The sequence below is a fragment of the Erinaceus europaeus genome, chromosome 17, assembly GCF_950295315.1.
Source record: "Erinaceus europaeus chromosome 17, mEriEur2.1, whole genome shotgun sequence".
Classification (NCBI taxonomy): Eukaryota; Metazoa; Chordata; class Mammalia; order Eulipotyphla; family Erinaceidae; genus Erinaceus; species Erinaceus europaeus.
In genome coordinates, this window is record NC_080178.1 from 65,997,956 (window position 1) to 66,013,005 (window position 15,050).

General features: G+C 37.0%; 1 protein-coding gene across 1 annotated transcript; it reads left to right on the forward strand.

The window, feature by feature from the left end:
• Positions 1 to 13,849: 13,849 nt before the first annotated feature.
• Positions 13,850 to 14,785, forward strand: LOC132534075 (olfactory receptor 52E2-like). Its single transcript, XM_060177499.1, has one exon. The coding sequence runs from the start codon at positions 13,850 to 13,852 to the stop codon at positions 14,783 to 14,785; it is 936 nt and encodes a 311-aa protein (XP_060033482.1).
• The last annotated feature ends 265 nt before the right edge of the window (positions 14,786 to 15,050 follow it).

A 15,050-nucleotide genomic window follows, 5' to 3' on the forward strand; every position in this document is an offset into this window, starting at 1 on the left:
TGAAACTATCAAAATTTGTTAAGATGTGTTAACTGTTGGAATCTTATTCTCATGAGCTTGGGACACATTCAAAACGAGTATGTGATTAGGTTTGATAACAGTATGTCAGAAATGATCCTTTTATTACTCTGCTTATGACTTTTCACTGATACCAACATTTGTGTTTACTTCTCATCCAATCAAGCACAAACAGAAGCGATATGGTTATAACCCTTATTCTGATTTTTCTGCACTCATATTCCCCCAACTAGTAAAAAAGAAAAGTTTTATAATTTTCTTTAGTTTTTCCTAAAGTCATTTTGCTTCATCTAAATTTTCCTTCACAACAACTCTTTTGTTATAGAAATTTCTGCATTGGTCAACACCCCCCCACCACCACACATACACCTGACTATAATTTGCTAGTTCTACTCTACTTGTGCACACTTCAGCTATTTCTTAAGACTGCTAGAGCAACATTGAAATGCTCTTCCGGGAGTTTGTTAACCTTTTTCTGCTTTTTAGGAACAGAACCAACATCATGTCCAAAACACTAAATTTACTTTGCCCACAATAATAGATTCTGGCAGACTATGGAGTATTTGTGACTAGGGAAACAATTCAAAACCATGCTTACTGAATTGGGAAAATGATATATATTACGGATTGATTGTCAGTATTTTTTTTTTATCTCTTATTCAGTTGTAGCTTGAAGCCCAAAATTTTCTTTTATTCCTTGTTTGTTGAAGCTCCAGGGATGAATGTTGTTTTTATCACATGGAAACAGGTGAATCTATTGGTCAAGAAGCTTTGAAAATCTATGTTTGGTACTTCTGTTGGACAGCAGTATTCATCAGGACAGAAGAGGAATATATGCAACCCAGATCATTAAGAAGTTTTGCGGTAGTTAAAAAAAATTTTCTGAATGTTTAACATGACTTAATTGACTTCCTGAAAATATTTCGTGTGCTACCTTATAATATTTGTTCCCACTTCAAATTAAAATATTTCTATTGATTAAAACAAATGATAAGTGATAGACTTTTTTGTTTTAACCTGTCGTCAATGATTCAAAAGTGCTTATTCTTTTTTTTTATTTTTTATTTTTTTGCTTATTCTTTTTTTTCTTTATTCCCTTTTATTGTCCTTGTTTTATTGTTGTAGTTATTGATGTTGTTGTTGTTGGATAGGACAGAGAGAAATGGAGAGAGGAGGGGAAGACAGAGATGGAGAGAGAAAGATAGACACCTGCAGACCTGCTTCACGACTTGTGAAGCGACTCTCCTATAGGTGGGGAGCCAGGGGCTCGAACCGGGATCCTTAAGGCAGTGGCTGTGCTTCGCACCACTTGCGCTTAACCCTCTGCGCTACCGCCCGACTCCTCAAAAGTGCTTATTCTTAAATACAGCGACAAATTGCCCTTAAAATATGACACTGTATTTTCATTCGTGCATTTATTAAATAGGCTGAGGATTGTCTAGTAACTAGCTGTTGAACATGCATAACCATGGATATGAATTATGAAAACTGGTTCTAAAGTTCCCTATATTTGAATTTTATAAATGGACAAGTGAAAATCTTACCTGTTTGTCTTCCTAAAGAACCATTCTTCCATTAACTTACTCTTAACAGATGTGGTCTACCTCTTAGAAAAAACTAACGCTTTTCCCAGATGATAGGTCTCTCAGTCTAAACTCTGTTCTGCCACTTACTCATAGAGCTAGTGTTTTTTTATATACTTTCTTTTAATGCTCTAAAATGAATCCTTATATCCCTTTACATTTACAGACCCATTAATACTATCATATTTCTCATGAACTTTACTATATATACTTAGTCTGTCCCAGTTCACAATTTCCCAAAATAAAATATTTGGGTAGATTGTCGAGAAAAACTAGATATCAGGGGTGAGTTCAGTTGTCTAAACATGTAAAACAGATCTTATCCTTATCCTTAATTTGGTTATTAGAAGTTAAAATAACCATACTAAAATCTTTTCTTTATATGTTTCCTCACAAGTATGTCAAGATTAATGCAAACAAATAATGAGTTTTATATTAAAAATTTTTTTCTTAAGCAGAGACATAGTATAATGGTTATGCAAGAAACTTTCATAACTGAGACTACCAGATTCTAAGTTCCATTCCCAGAGCTGAGAAGTGTGCTGTTTTTTTTTCTTTTTAAGTTATTATTTTTTATTTATTTGTTTATTTATTTATTTTCCCTTTTGTTGCCCTTGTTGTTTTTTATTGTTGTTGTAGTTATTATAGTTGTTATTGATGTCGTCATTGTTGGATAGGACAGAGAGAAATGGAGAGAGGAGGGGAAGACAGAGCGGGGGAAAGAAAGACACCTGCAGACCTGCTTCACCGCCTGCGAAGTGACTCCCCTGCAGGTGAGGAGTCAGGTCTCAAACCAGGATCCTTATGCCAGTCCTTGTGCTTCGCACCGTGTGTGCTTAAGCCCACTGCGCTACCGCCTGACTCCCTTTAAGTTATTCTTATGAACACCTGGCCAAAGAAAATCTCAACTTTTGGAGAAAAATTGCATAGTAATCATTATTATTAAAAATAAAATATTCTTAAAAACAAAAATTTGGTGGAGTAATTTAAAGACTTTCCGTCCTAGGGAGTACTACATATTACATATACACATGTATTTCACATATATGCCAAAGTATATATGTGATCATCATTATAAAAGTGCCAATAGGAAAAGTGATACATTCAGAGATGGCAAAGTAGCTGACCTGGATAGTGCTGTGGTTTCATTCACCCCCTGTCTCTCTTTCTCTCTCTGTTTCATATTTTTCCCTGTCTGAAAAAGTCATCCCTGAGTTATAAAGACCAGATGGTGATGACAAAAAAGAAAGGAAGATAGAATGAAAGAGCAAAAAAAAAAAAGAAAGAAAGAAAGATTCAAATTGCCTATCAAGAGAGAAATGGTTAGTAAAAAAATAAATCAGTCATCTAATTGCATATATATGTATACATGTATGCATGAATATGAATACCCAGGAGCATATAACAGAAATTACATTCCTATAAGTGAACATCACCAACAACCACATGAAAAAAATGAACAGAAAACTGATTTTTCTTGTCATTGAAAAGTACACAAATACTAAATGTATTTGCCTATGTTTGAATGTGAAGATGAGTGACAGAGGACAGACATGTTTTTAATGACACAGCATATTTTACAGTGAGACACCCTTTATAACCTAGGGGAGGTCTAAAATGTGGAGGAGATGAAAGGGGAAGTGCTGTGTCATTATTATTTTATTTTTAATAGTATCAGTACAGTCTGCATATTCGTCATCTGAATAGTTTATGGCAGCTAGATGAATGATTGTAGCCTTATATTACATTAACATCACCAGAAAAAATGCAAACCATATAATTACACATGAAATGCTATACAAAACATTGAGAATTTGTATAATGTCTTAAAGCAATTCTCTTATGTTTTGCATAGACACTGTTTACCTTAGTTTCTTTGTTTTTCATAATTTTATCATACATAGATCCCCTCAGTAACTTGACTAGAATTCAAGCATCTACTCCTCTACCATCTCCTCTGAGATTATTTTTCTAGTTTCTTTGAATCATCGTAGATGGCCTTGGTTAGTATTCCTATTATAACATGTACACTTACTTACTTGTTTCCTATCGCTTGTCATACTGTGTTTTGTATTTCTGAGTATTTCCTTCTTTATTGTGTTGCAGATTCTTATCAAATTCTTACTTGCACAGGCCATGCATATTCATACATTTATTTGCTGTTTCAATAAAAGGAGAGTGAGAGCGAAAGAGAGAGAGAGAGAGAGATATGAAAGAGGGCAAATACTTTCTGTTAAATGATTTCAATAGAAATTGAATACTTAGTGGAATCACAGTATATTTATTATGGTCTATACTATATCAAAAACTCATGCATTATTAATAGTTTCCTGAGTATAACACTAAATTCTTTTTTTTTTTTTTTTGCCTCCAGGGTTATTGCTGGGGCTCAGTTCAAGCACTACTAATCCATGGCTCCTAGAGGCTACTTTTCCCATTTTATTGCCCTTGTTGTTGCCCTTGTTGTAGTTGTTAAAGCTGTTGTTGTTGTTGGATAGGACAGAGAGAAATTGAGAGAGGAGGGAAAGAGGGGGGAGAGAAAGATAGACAACTGCAGACCTGCTTCACTGCTTGTGAAGCGACTCCCCTGCAGGTGGGGAACCCTGGGCAAATCAAGATCCTAAAGCCATTTGCACTTAACCCTCTGTGCTACTGCCCAGCCCCCAAACACTAAATTCTTAAGGCTTACTCAAAGATCAGTCTCTACCACACCTGAAATCTATCTATGTTCTGTTTCTTGTCTGACTAAAGGATAGAAAAACTGATAAAATGGAGGGGGGAAATTTCCTTGTCTAGTCTTGGTGAGAAAGAAAGTGAGACAATCTATTATATCTTTGGCTAAATTCCACATCTCTATCTCTCTACAAACAAGGATATATGTCTCACAATTTGTGACTTATTAGACAGTTAATTCATCATCTATTAGATACTGGGCATTTATTAGATATTACATTGCTTACATTCTGAGATTTATCTCACTTAATCCATAAGAGTTGTGTGGGTAGTCATACTTATCACAGATAAAAGAATTAAATATAAGGATATTTATTTACTTTCCAAAAGTTTTATTGTGAAGTCAAGGGTCTATAATTTGAAACCGAATGTAACTGAAAAGTGTTTAAATTTTACATTAACTTATGACAATGAATGCTCCACATATAACTTTCTCACTCTAAAACACCCTTAAAATGCACTTAATGGACTCGAGTCATATGAAATATTCAAATATCATAAATTCACTCCAAACATAGATCTGAAACAGGTATAGTTGAATCTTTTTTCTTGATCAATCTTCTTTTGATAAAGTAGACTGAGAACTGTATGCATAATTTACTCTCAGAGAAAGTTGAAGTCTAATTTCAGTGCATAGTAGAGTGAAACAGAGCTCAATAGCAAATAAACCTACACCACCCTTCTTTTCAGTTATGAAAACTTCTCCTCCTCCTCCTTCCACGTCCTCTTCCTCTTCTCCCTCCTCCTCCCTTTTTCAAAGATGCAGACAGACTGGCATAAGACTGGAAAAAGATCACAGCAGCAAAGCTTTTATCACTGTGGTTGTGGTTGGGCTCAAACCTGGGTCATATACATGGCAAAGCAACACACTATCAGTGAACTATTTCACTAGCTGGCAGGAAACCTTCTTCCTAGATACCCTCCACCTATTCAGTAACACAAGTGTCTGTGACTACATCCTGTCTTACCTCAACAAGCCTTCTGTGGAAATGGGGATGAGCACCAGCTGGACTAAGGGAGCTGTAGATCTCCCAAGGCTTATGACTTTTCCAAATGAGTTTGGTGATACACGTTTCTCAGTTTCTGAGACTCCCATGGGCCTGGATTAGGGATACTCTCCCAGTGATGTCAAGGAAGGGAACATCTGAGAATTGGAGATTTGAATTCATTACTCAGGTTATAAGTCTTTCGAGATAACACAACAATAACAGAAAATTTCAATAGATGGAGGAAGTTAAATTTTAGTCAATTATATCTGGAACCAGTCTCAGTAGAATTTCTTGAATTTCAGAATTGTTTGTCCTTAAAAGGTATTATCTGAATTAATTAAAAAAGTATATAATTCTTTTTAAATGGTATCTTTTTTACTTTTAATATAGAAACTATTTTTAAAAGATGGAATCAATTGTAACATTATATCAACATATGAAACTTCATTACATGATTCTATAGTCTTTTTTAAAAATATTTATTTTATTTATTCCCTTTTGTTGCCCTTGTTGTCTTATTGTTGTAGTTATTATTGTTGTTGTCGTTGTTGGATAGGACAGAGAGAAATGGAGAGAGGAGGGGAAGACAGAGAGGAGGAGAGAAAGATAGACACCTGCAGACCTGCTTCACCGCCTGTGAAGCGACTCCCCTGCAGGTGGGGAGCCGGGGTTCGAACCGGGGTCCTTATGCCGGTCCTAGTGCTTTGTGCCACCTGCGCTTAACCCATTGCGCTACAGCCCGACTCCCGATTCTATAGTCTTATTATTTCATTTTCTTTTTTCTTTTTTAATATTATTGCTACCAGGGTTATTGCTGGGGCTCAGTGCCTGTAGAACAAATCCACCTCTCCTAGAAGATTTTTTTTTTTGATAGATACATAGAGAAATAGAGAGGGAAGAGGGAGAGAGAAGTAGAGAGAGGCAAAGACATCTGCAGCACTGCTTCACTGCTTCACTGCTTGTAAAGCATTCCCTTTGTAGATGGTCTTAAATATGGACCCTCCCTTGAACATGGGAACATGTGCACTCTAGTGGGTGCATCATGACCTATCCCTATAATCTTACAATGTTGAATATTAGATTTTATTTCATAACTTGGCTTTATGTTGTTATATAACAACTGTATTTCATAATCAGTATAAAATTCACAGGAAATTCATTTTAATTCATTTTGATTATATACAATAAACCAAATGGATTTGTATTCAAACTAAATTACACTTAAACATTGAGAAGAAAAATCTGGAATATTTAAGCTGCGATCCTTTCAGCCATCTATATTGATTGTGTTTTTTATAAATACTCTCGCCTTCCTGAACAGACAAGATTGAGTTCCTCTGGGAAGGCATCTGAACTTGTATGTTTGGAACAGCATTGCTCACAAAAGCCAAAATATAGAACCAAATCAAATACACGTCAGCACCTGACTGAATAAAGCAACTGCTGCATGTTTACTCACTGAAATACTACTCTGCCATTAAAAACAAAAGTGTGCTTTTCAATATAAAATTTGAGATGAGTATGGTAAATGAAGTAAATAGGAAGTCAAAGACAATGAACAGATGGTGACAATAATGTGTGAAATATAATATATAAAACAAAATGACTGGCTAAATAACCCTGCAAAACTGATTTTTACATTTGGCAAAATATATATACACAGAGATCACTTTAGGGAAAGGAAGAAGCACGTGAGGAGACTGGGCATGGACCTTTGGTGGAGAGCTATACTCCTGAATTTTTATCAGTGTATAAATAGATGTTGAATCAAAATCCATTTACAGGGCTTACGTAAAGAATTTTAAGTCAGATTTGAGTCAATCTCACCAATTTTAGAAATATGTGGAACTTGGGATCTTATGTCATTTTTATGTTTATATACATTATGTGTCTCAAGTCACACTATTTGTAGGCATGCCAACAAGTTTGCCTACTACACTGAATTCATTTATACTCTCAAGTAACTCTACATTGCATTATCATAGTCATTGTCAGACATGCAAAGAACAGTGAATAATCTGAGATACTTGAAGAACACATACTCATCTAGGTTTAAGAAATCAAGGTGCTGATTTCTTGTTTCAACTGTGTAAGTTTTCAGTTTTCATATTTTATTTAGTGACATAATTTTGTGATTTTTAATTTTTTAATTTGTTTTTATTATCTTTATTTATTGGCTAAGACAGCCGAAAGTTGAGAGGAAAGGGGTGATAGAGAGGGAGATAGACAGAGAGACACCGGCAGCCTTGTTTCACTACCCACAAAGCTTTCCCCCTGCAAGTGAGGACCAGGGGCTCAAACCTGGGTCCTTGCACACTGTAACATGTGTGCTCAACCAGGTACACCACCACTGGGTCCAATTTTGTGATTTTATTTATTTATTTACCAGTGATGCTACTAACTAAATAGGTCCCAAAGTGTATCATCACCAAAGTACACCTGAACAAATTAACTACTGTGTATGCATTTATGAAGTATACTGAATTAATTAAAATATGGCATTTCTAGTTTTTATAGTTCCAAGAACATTGTGATGTGGCTGACAGAAAAAAATAGCATGTTTTGGTAATTATCATTCAGAGATAAGTGATACTATTTTGGTTGTAAAGTCAAAAGTAATGAATCAGAAATGTGGTACATCCAACAAACGAAGAGGAAATTTGTCTGTGATTTAGTTTACTTAATAAAGTCTTGGAAAATATGAAAAAAAGAAACTAAATATGTGGATTCAGAGATTACATTGGTTTTTGAAACTATTATATTCATTTTATCTTAATGAGTGAGAGAAACAGAGATAGAGACAGGGACAGAGAAAGAGAACAGAGCACTTCTTAGCTCTGGTTTATGGTGGTGCTGGGATAGAGCCTGCAACTCTCAGGCAGGTAGTTGCATAACTACCATGCTGTCTCTCTACCCCTATAGCTAATCTAAGAATGCATAGAATTGTTGTGAAGGAAGTTATATTCACAGTCACATCTGTCTAGGTTCAGAAAAATATAGATCTCTTCTCAGCGTTGATCTACTAATATATTTCAAAGGACAAAAAGGCAGGAATGGGGCAAATATATCATTGAGACAAGATATATCTCTTGCAAAGCTGTGTTCAGAGCCTGGTGGGTGTTCAGGAAAAGAATCCTATAGATGAGCGATCTTTGGGGCTGGTGAGCCAGCTTTACAGTTCAAGTAAGCTGGCAAATGGACATAAATAACACAAGCGAGTCTCAAGGGCCTGGTTTATGACATTAAGGAGGTAATGAAATTAGGAGCACTGGGACACGACTTGCTGGTAGAATTCATAATTTAGTGTCCATGAAGACCCAGGTCTAAGCCCAGGACCACATATGAGAGCCATGCAGAGAAAATTCTATGAGCAGTGGAATAAACTCTGGCGTCTTTTTTCCCTCTTTCTAATCTCTCTGCGTCTCTGTCCCTCAGAACTATCTGGAAAATAAAAGTCCCAACCGGAGTAATGGAATAAAACAGGGAAGTAGTACAGACAAATATAGGGTGGAGACAAAACAAAAACAAACAAATAAACTACTGCAAGTAATTATTTATAGGAAAAGTATATTAAATGAGATGACATGGGCCAAAAAGGACATAAGCCAAATTATGAATTGATCAATTGACAATATTTTGTGACAAGATGTTTATGCAAATCTAACTACGTTTTCCTTTTTTTTTTTTAATTGGTGATGTAATATTTATTTACAAAATTATGGAACAAAAGGGGTATAATTCCACACCATTTCCCCTGCCAGACTTCTACTATTGGAAACTGCAGTAGTTCTCCCAAGGTCACAGCAGGGGGTTGATTATCATTTCTATGACTGTCAGGCTATATATTTGCCCATTATCCACAGCCCTGCCTACTCTTCCCTCTGAAGTCACACTCACACCCACTACAACTGCATTTTCTTTAGGAACAATGGATCCATAATTTGTGATTCAGCATTATTGATGGGTGTCTAGAACATGTGACATATGTGTGCATGTGAACAAATATGTGTCTTGGAGTTGTTTTATTCCCCCTATCAGGAAAATCCATGTGTTAAGGAAACTAAATGGAACATACAGTGTTAGGTTGAGGTAACCCTGATGCATAAAGAACCTTCTCTTCTTATTATTTCCACTGTGTCTTATCTCCCCATATGCTTCACCAGGGTCCTGGAACAGCTCCTCTGGACCTGGAAAATCTTGTCGTCATTGATTGATTGTAAAAAACTCAGTATTTCTTTGGAAGAAGGAATGCTAGAATCTTATTCTCTGGTGTTTTGATAATCTAAACCTTGCTTTTATTTCCTTATAAACTGAAACTACCTAATTATTCCCCAGAGTCAGAACCAGATTACAATCTACAGTCTTTAGAGACTTAATGCCCTTTTCAACTGGCTCTGTGGAGAATCCCTTGAAAGTTCCTGCCAGGCAAACAGTTGGGTCTTTATAAATATTGTCCAGGTTGATGCTAAACATAGACAGGATTCCATCCTGGTGTCCCGTCTGGTGAGTGTGCCTTGTCGTTTAGCTCCCAGAGCTTCTCTACTGCATAGTGATGGGCAAAGGGACAGAGGAATCAGAGAGGCAGTGGAAGAGAATATACATGTTGGGAAACAAAGACTATTAAAAAAAGTTTAGGGAATAAATGGGATCATGTTCAGGGCAACCAACAAGCTCTAATAAAATATTAAATGTGGGCTGGGCAGTGGCACACCCAGTTGAATGTTCAAATTACCATGGGCAAGACCCTGAATTCAAGCCCCCACGCAAGTACCCGAGTTCAAGCCTCCACTCAGGATCCTTTACTTTGGTGCAACACACCAATCCCGGTCCAAGTTCTATTTTATGTTTCCCCTTTCTGTTATTACTCAACTTCTGTCCATGATTCCTGATTGTATTTTAGGATATAGATATTTCCTTTACACTCATTTTAACAACTTTTTTAAGGCAACTGAATACTTATTTTACTTTGATTACATTGTATATGTGAGGTACTTAAATATCTATAGAAATCAGCACAACTTGATGAAAGGTGGTATAAGAAATCCAGCAAATGAAAACTGGCATTAACTAACTATTTGTGTGGATGGTGTATTAAACGAGGCGTCTTTGTCAGAAACAAATAAGACAGTGTTATGTACTGATTGACAAAATGAGTGTTTGCTTGATAAGAGGTATATACAAATCTAACTTTGCACTTTCATTAGGGAAACAATGATTTCATATTACTTATTTCAGCATTTGTGGGGAGTTGTAGAACATAACTACTTAGAAGTAGGATAATTGTCCATACTTGTGGGTCTCTGTATATAAATGTCACATGTGTGCATATGTAAACCACACATATATGTCTGGAAGTAGTTTTATTGCTCTCAGAAGGGATTCTCATGTGTTGAAGTATCTCCCTGGAACTGGGCAGTGCTAGGCTGGCGAAGCCCTGACATGCATAAATAACCCACGTTCTTTTAAAAAAATATTTTTTAATATTTATTTATTTATTATTGAATAGAGACAGAGAGAAATTGAAAGGGCAGTGAGGGAAAGAGGAGAGAGAAGAGATCCAGGTGGTGGTGCCCCTGGTCAAGCACACACATTACAGTGTGCAAGGACTCAGGTTCAAGCCCCTTCATGGGGGAAAATCTTCATGACTGCTGACACAGTGCTACAGGTGTGTCTGTCTCTTTCCCTATCTTCCCTTCTCCTTTCAATTTCTCTCTGAATCTATGCAAGAATAAAATAAAATAAGATAAATATTAAAAAAGAGAGAGAAGGCAGACCACCCTGCTTCACCCCTCATGAAGCTTTCTCCTTGCAGGTGGGAATCAGTGGCTTGAACCTGGATCCTTGCCCATTGCAGTGTGTGAGCTTAACCAGGTGTGCCACCTCCTGACCCCACGAACCCTTATTTTTTACCCTCTCTCTTCTTTCTTTCTCAGCTGCTCCACCAGGATTTTCCAAATCACAGCTCATCTGGATTTGGGAAATCTTGTTCTGGTTCATCAAGCAATATTAATAGTGTTTCTCTGTGAGGGATGTTGTAGTCTCCCTCTCTGGCATATTGCTAACCTAAACCTAGCTTTTATTTCTTTAGAAGTACAGCTACCGACTACAAATTCTCTAGATTCAGAAGAAGATTAGAAAGTGCAGCCTTTTGTGTCCTTTGGATACAGGCTCTGTTGGAATAGGTTCAAAGCTCCTCTCAGACAAACAACATTGCTCTCATAAACACAGCATAAGCTGATGCAGAACATGGACAGGACTCCAGGCTGGTACCCAGTCTGGTGAGTGTGCCCTGTCTCTCAGCAAATAGAGCCTCCTAAGTTCACTGTGATGGGCAAAGGGACAGAAGGATCAGAGAGGCGGTGCAAGAGAAATAGGGCACCTTTGAAGAAAAGAAGCCTAATAGTGGAGTTTGGGGGAGAGAATGCTGCCATGTTTATGAAGAGTCAAATAGTTCTAATAAGAACATTTGGGTTTTAGTGCTCTGGGAGTGACCCAGTAGAATACATGCATGAAGCCTAAGAGGTTTGACCCCAGGAATAAGCTGTACCACAGCCAGTGTGGTGATTCATCTCTCTCTGATTCATTTTCCCACTTGTTCTTTCTCTCATAAAGCAGATCTCAGTCTTTGCTTAACATATAAACCATGCATCTCAAACACTTAAATCTATGATTCCTTCAGATTTAAAGTGAACATACTAAAAAAAATTTAAAAATGAAGTGAACATACTAATATTTTCTACTTACATGGACATCAATTTAAGACTCTCTGTGTGTATGGAAGTGTGTGGAGTATTGAGTGATAGTCTCTGTATTAGCTACCTTTCCATTAGATGTCCATATGTGTTGTAAAGAGTTTCAATGTTATTTGCCTAGGTTTTGACAGCACTGGAAGTAGTAGGTTTTACATAACAATTGGCACTTGATGTTGCTTGTGCACTGCATTGTTCTTCTTTGTAATAATAGATAACATTTAAATTAGATATTTTTAATCCTTGATATTATGTAAATGACTTAGGTAATAGCTTAATGAATCTATGTGTTAATTACCACTTGTTAAACTGGTGTACTAACAAGTGCCTATTAGTTATAGACATGAGAAAAATAGAAATAATTATTTGGTTAGTAAAACCCTATATATGTAAAAGTTATATCATATTGGAAAAATGATAATAGGTTATTAAGAGTATACACTCAATGCTACATGTTTGCATAATACAGTGACAAACGATTGAAAATTAATAGAAGATGTGTTATAGACATAAGTATACTAAGTACATTTTTAATTTAATTTTTTTATTGTTTTTATTTATTTGATGGAGACAGCCAGTATTAAGAGGGGAGGGGAAAATAGAGAGGAAGAGAGATAGAGCGACACCTGTAGACCTGCTTCAACACTTGTGAAACTTTCTCCTTGCAAGTGGGGACTATGGGGCTTGAACTCAGGTCCTTGCACATTGTAGCAGGTACACTTTATCAAGTGTGCCACTACATGGTCCCAAGTAGATTTTTTAAATATACAATATTTTTAAAAAATATATTTTATTTATTTTTTCAATGAGAAAGATAGGAAGAGAGAGAGAAATAACAAGACATCACTCTATTACATGTGCTGCTGGGAATTGAACTCAGAACCTCAAGCTTGAGAGTCCAATGCTCTATCCATTGTGCCACCTCCTGATAATTAATTAATTAATTAATTAATAATTAATTTTAATGCGAGTACTGATTAACTTTGGTTTATAGTGGTATGGGGGACTGAAACTGGGACTTCTACATAGATTTTTTAAAGGTTTTATAAAATTTATTGGAATAAATGAGTTAAGAGATAGTCACTAAGAGAGAGTTGACAGTAAAAAAGGTGAGGTAAGACAGAGGGAGGCCTGTCAGCAGGGAGAAAGCTAATTGCCCCTTAAATAGAATTTTTACTCTTAATTTTGTATAACATAGCAGCTTCTGAAATCTCACCAGAATTCATTTTTGTATATATGTATATAAAAAATAGCTTCCAGGGTTATCTCTGCACCCTGATGCCTACACCACGAACCCACTGCTCCTGGAGGCTATTTTTTCCCCTTTTGTTGCCATTGTTGTTTTATCATTGTTGTGGTTATTATTATTTTTATTGAGGTCATTGTTATTGGATAAGACAGAGAGAAGTAGAGAGAGGAAGGGAAGACAGAGATGTTGAGAGAAAGAAATGACATCTGCAGACCTGGTTCACCGCTTGTGAAGAACCCCCCGCCACATTAAGTGGGGAGCCCAGGGATCAAACTAGGTTCATTACGTTGGACCTTGCACTTCACACCATGTATGTTTAACCTGCTGCAATACCTTCTGACCCCCCATTTTTATTTTTAAATATAACAACTTTCTAATTGTGCTAATGAACTGAGGAAGAGAATGTACACAGTTGTATGAGTTATTATTTTTCTTTAGGTCTAAAGCATTGCAGAATTTCCCATGATGTTCTTTAGACTGGCAAACACACATTTGTAAGGAACATGGACATATGCTTCACCAAGCAGGATGTCTCTTCCTAATAGCACCCAATTTCACCCAACATCCTTCTTGTTGCTGGGAATTCCAGGACTAGAAACATACCACATCTGGATCGGTTTTCCCTTCTGTGCTGTGTACATGACTGCACTCATTGGGAACCTCACGATTCTGTTTGTAATCAAGACCGAGAGCAGTCTACACCAGCCAATGTTCTACTTCCTGGCCATGCTGGCTACCATCGACTTGGGTCTCTCCACTGCTACAATCCCTAAGATGCTGGGGATATTCTGGTTCAACTTCAGAGAGATTCTCTTTGATGCCTGCCTCACCCAGATGTTTTTCACCCACAACTTCACTGGCATGGAGTCAGCTGTCCTCTTGGCAATGGCTTATGACCGCTATGTGGCCATCTGCAATCCACTTCGCTATAGCACCATCCTCACTAGCAAAGTTGTTTCTTGGATTGGGTTTGGTGTATTAATTAGGTCCATTATTTCTATTATTCCATTTGTATTTCTCATTTTGCGATTGCCTTTCTGTGGGAATCATGTCATTCCTCATACCTACTGTGAACACATGGGTCTTGCTCGCCTGGCTTGTGCCAGCATCAAGGTCAATATTATATATGGCTTGGGTGCCATTTCTATTCTTGTGTTTGACATTATAGCCATTGCACTTTCATACGTCCAGATACTCCGTGCTGTCTTCCGTCTTCCTTCTAGGGAAGCCCGAGAGAAATCCTTGAGCACCTGTGGTTCTCACGTCTGTGTCATCCTTGCCTTCTATATGCCAGCCCTCTTCTCTTTTATGACACACCGCTTTGGCAGAAATGTCCCTCGTTACATCCACATACTTCTAGCTAACCTTTATGTTGTAGTGCCTCCAATGCTCAACCCTGTCGTATATGGAGTGAGAACCAAGCAGATACATGACAGTGTGAAGAAAATCCTAATCCATAAATAGTGAATTCTAAAGTACTAATATAGTCTATATTTCAAAGATGTGGATATAGAATGAGGCTATAAATTATTTTTAGTGGGGCTGGCTGGTGGTGCACCTGGTTGAGCCCACATGTTGCAATGCTCAAGGACCTGGGTTCAAGCTTCCAATCCCCACTTGCAGGGGATAAGCTTTGCAAGTAGTGAAGAAAGGCTGCCTTCAAGAGGTCTCTCTGGCTCTCTCCCTCTCTATCACCCACTTCCCAATTGATTTCTGGCAGTCTCTATCC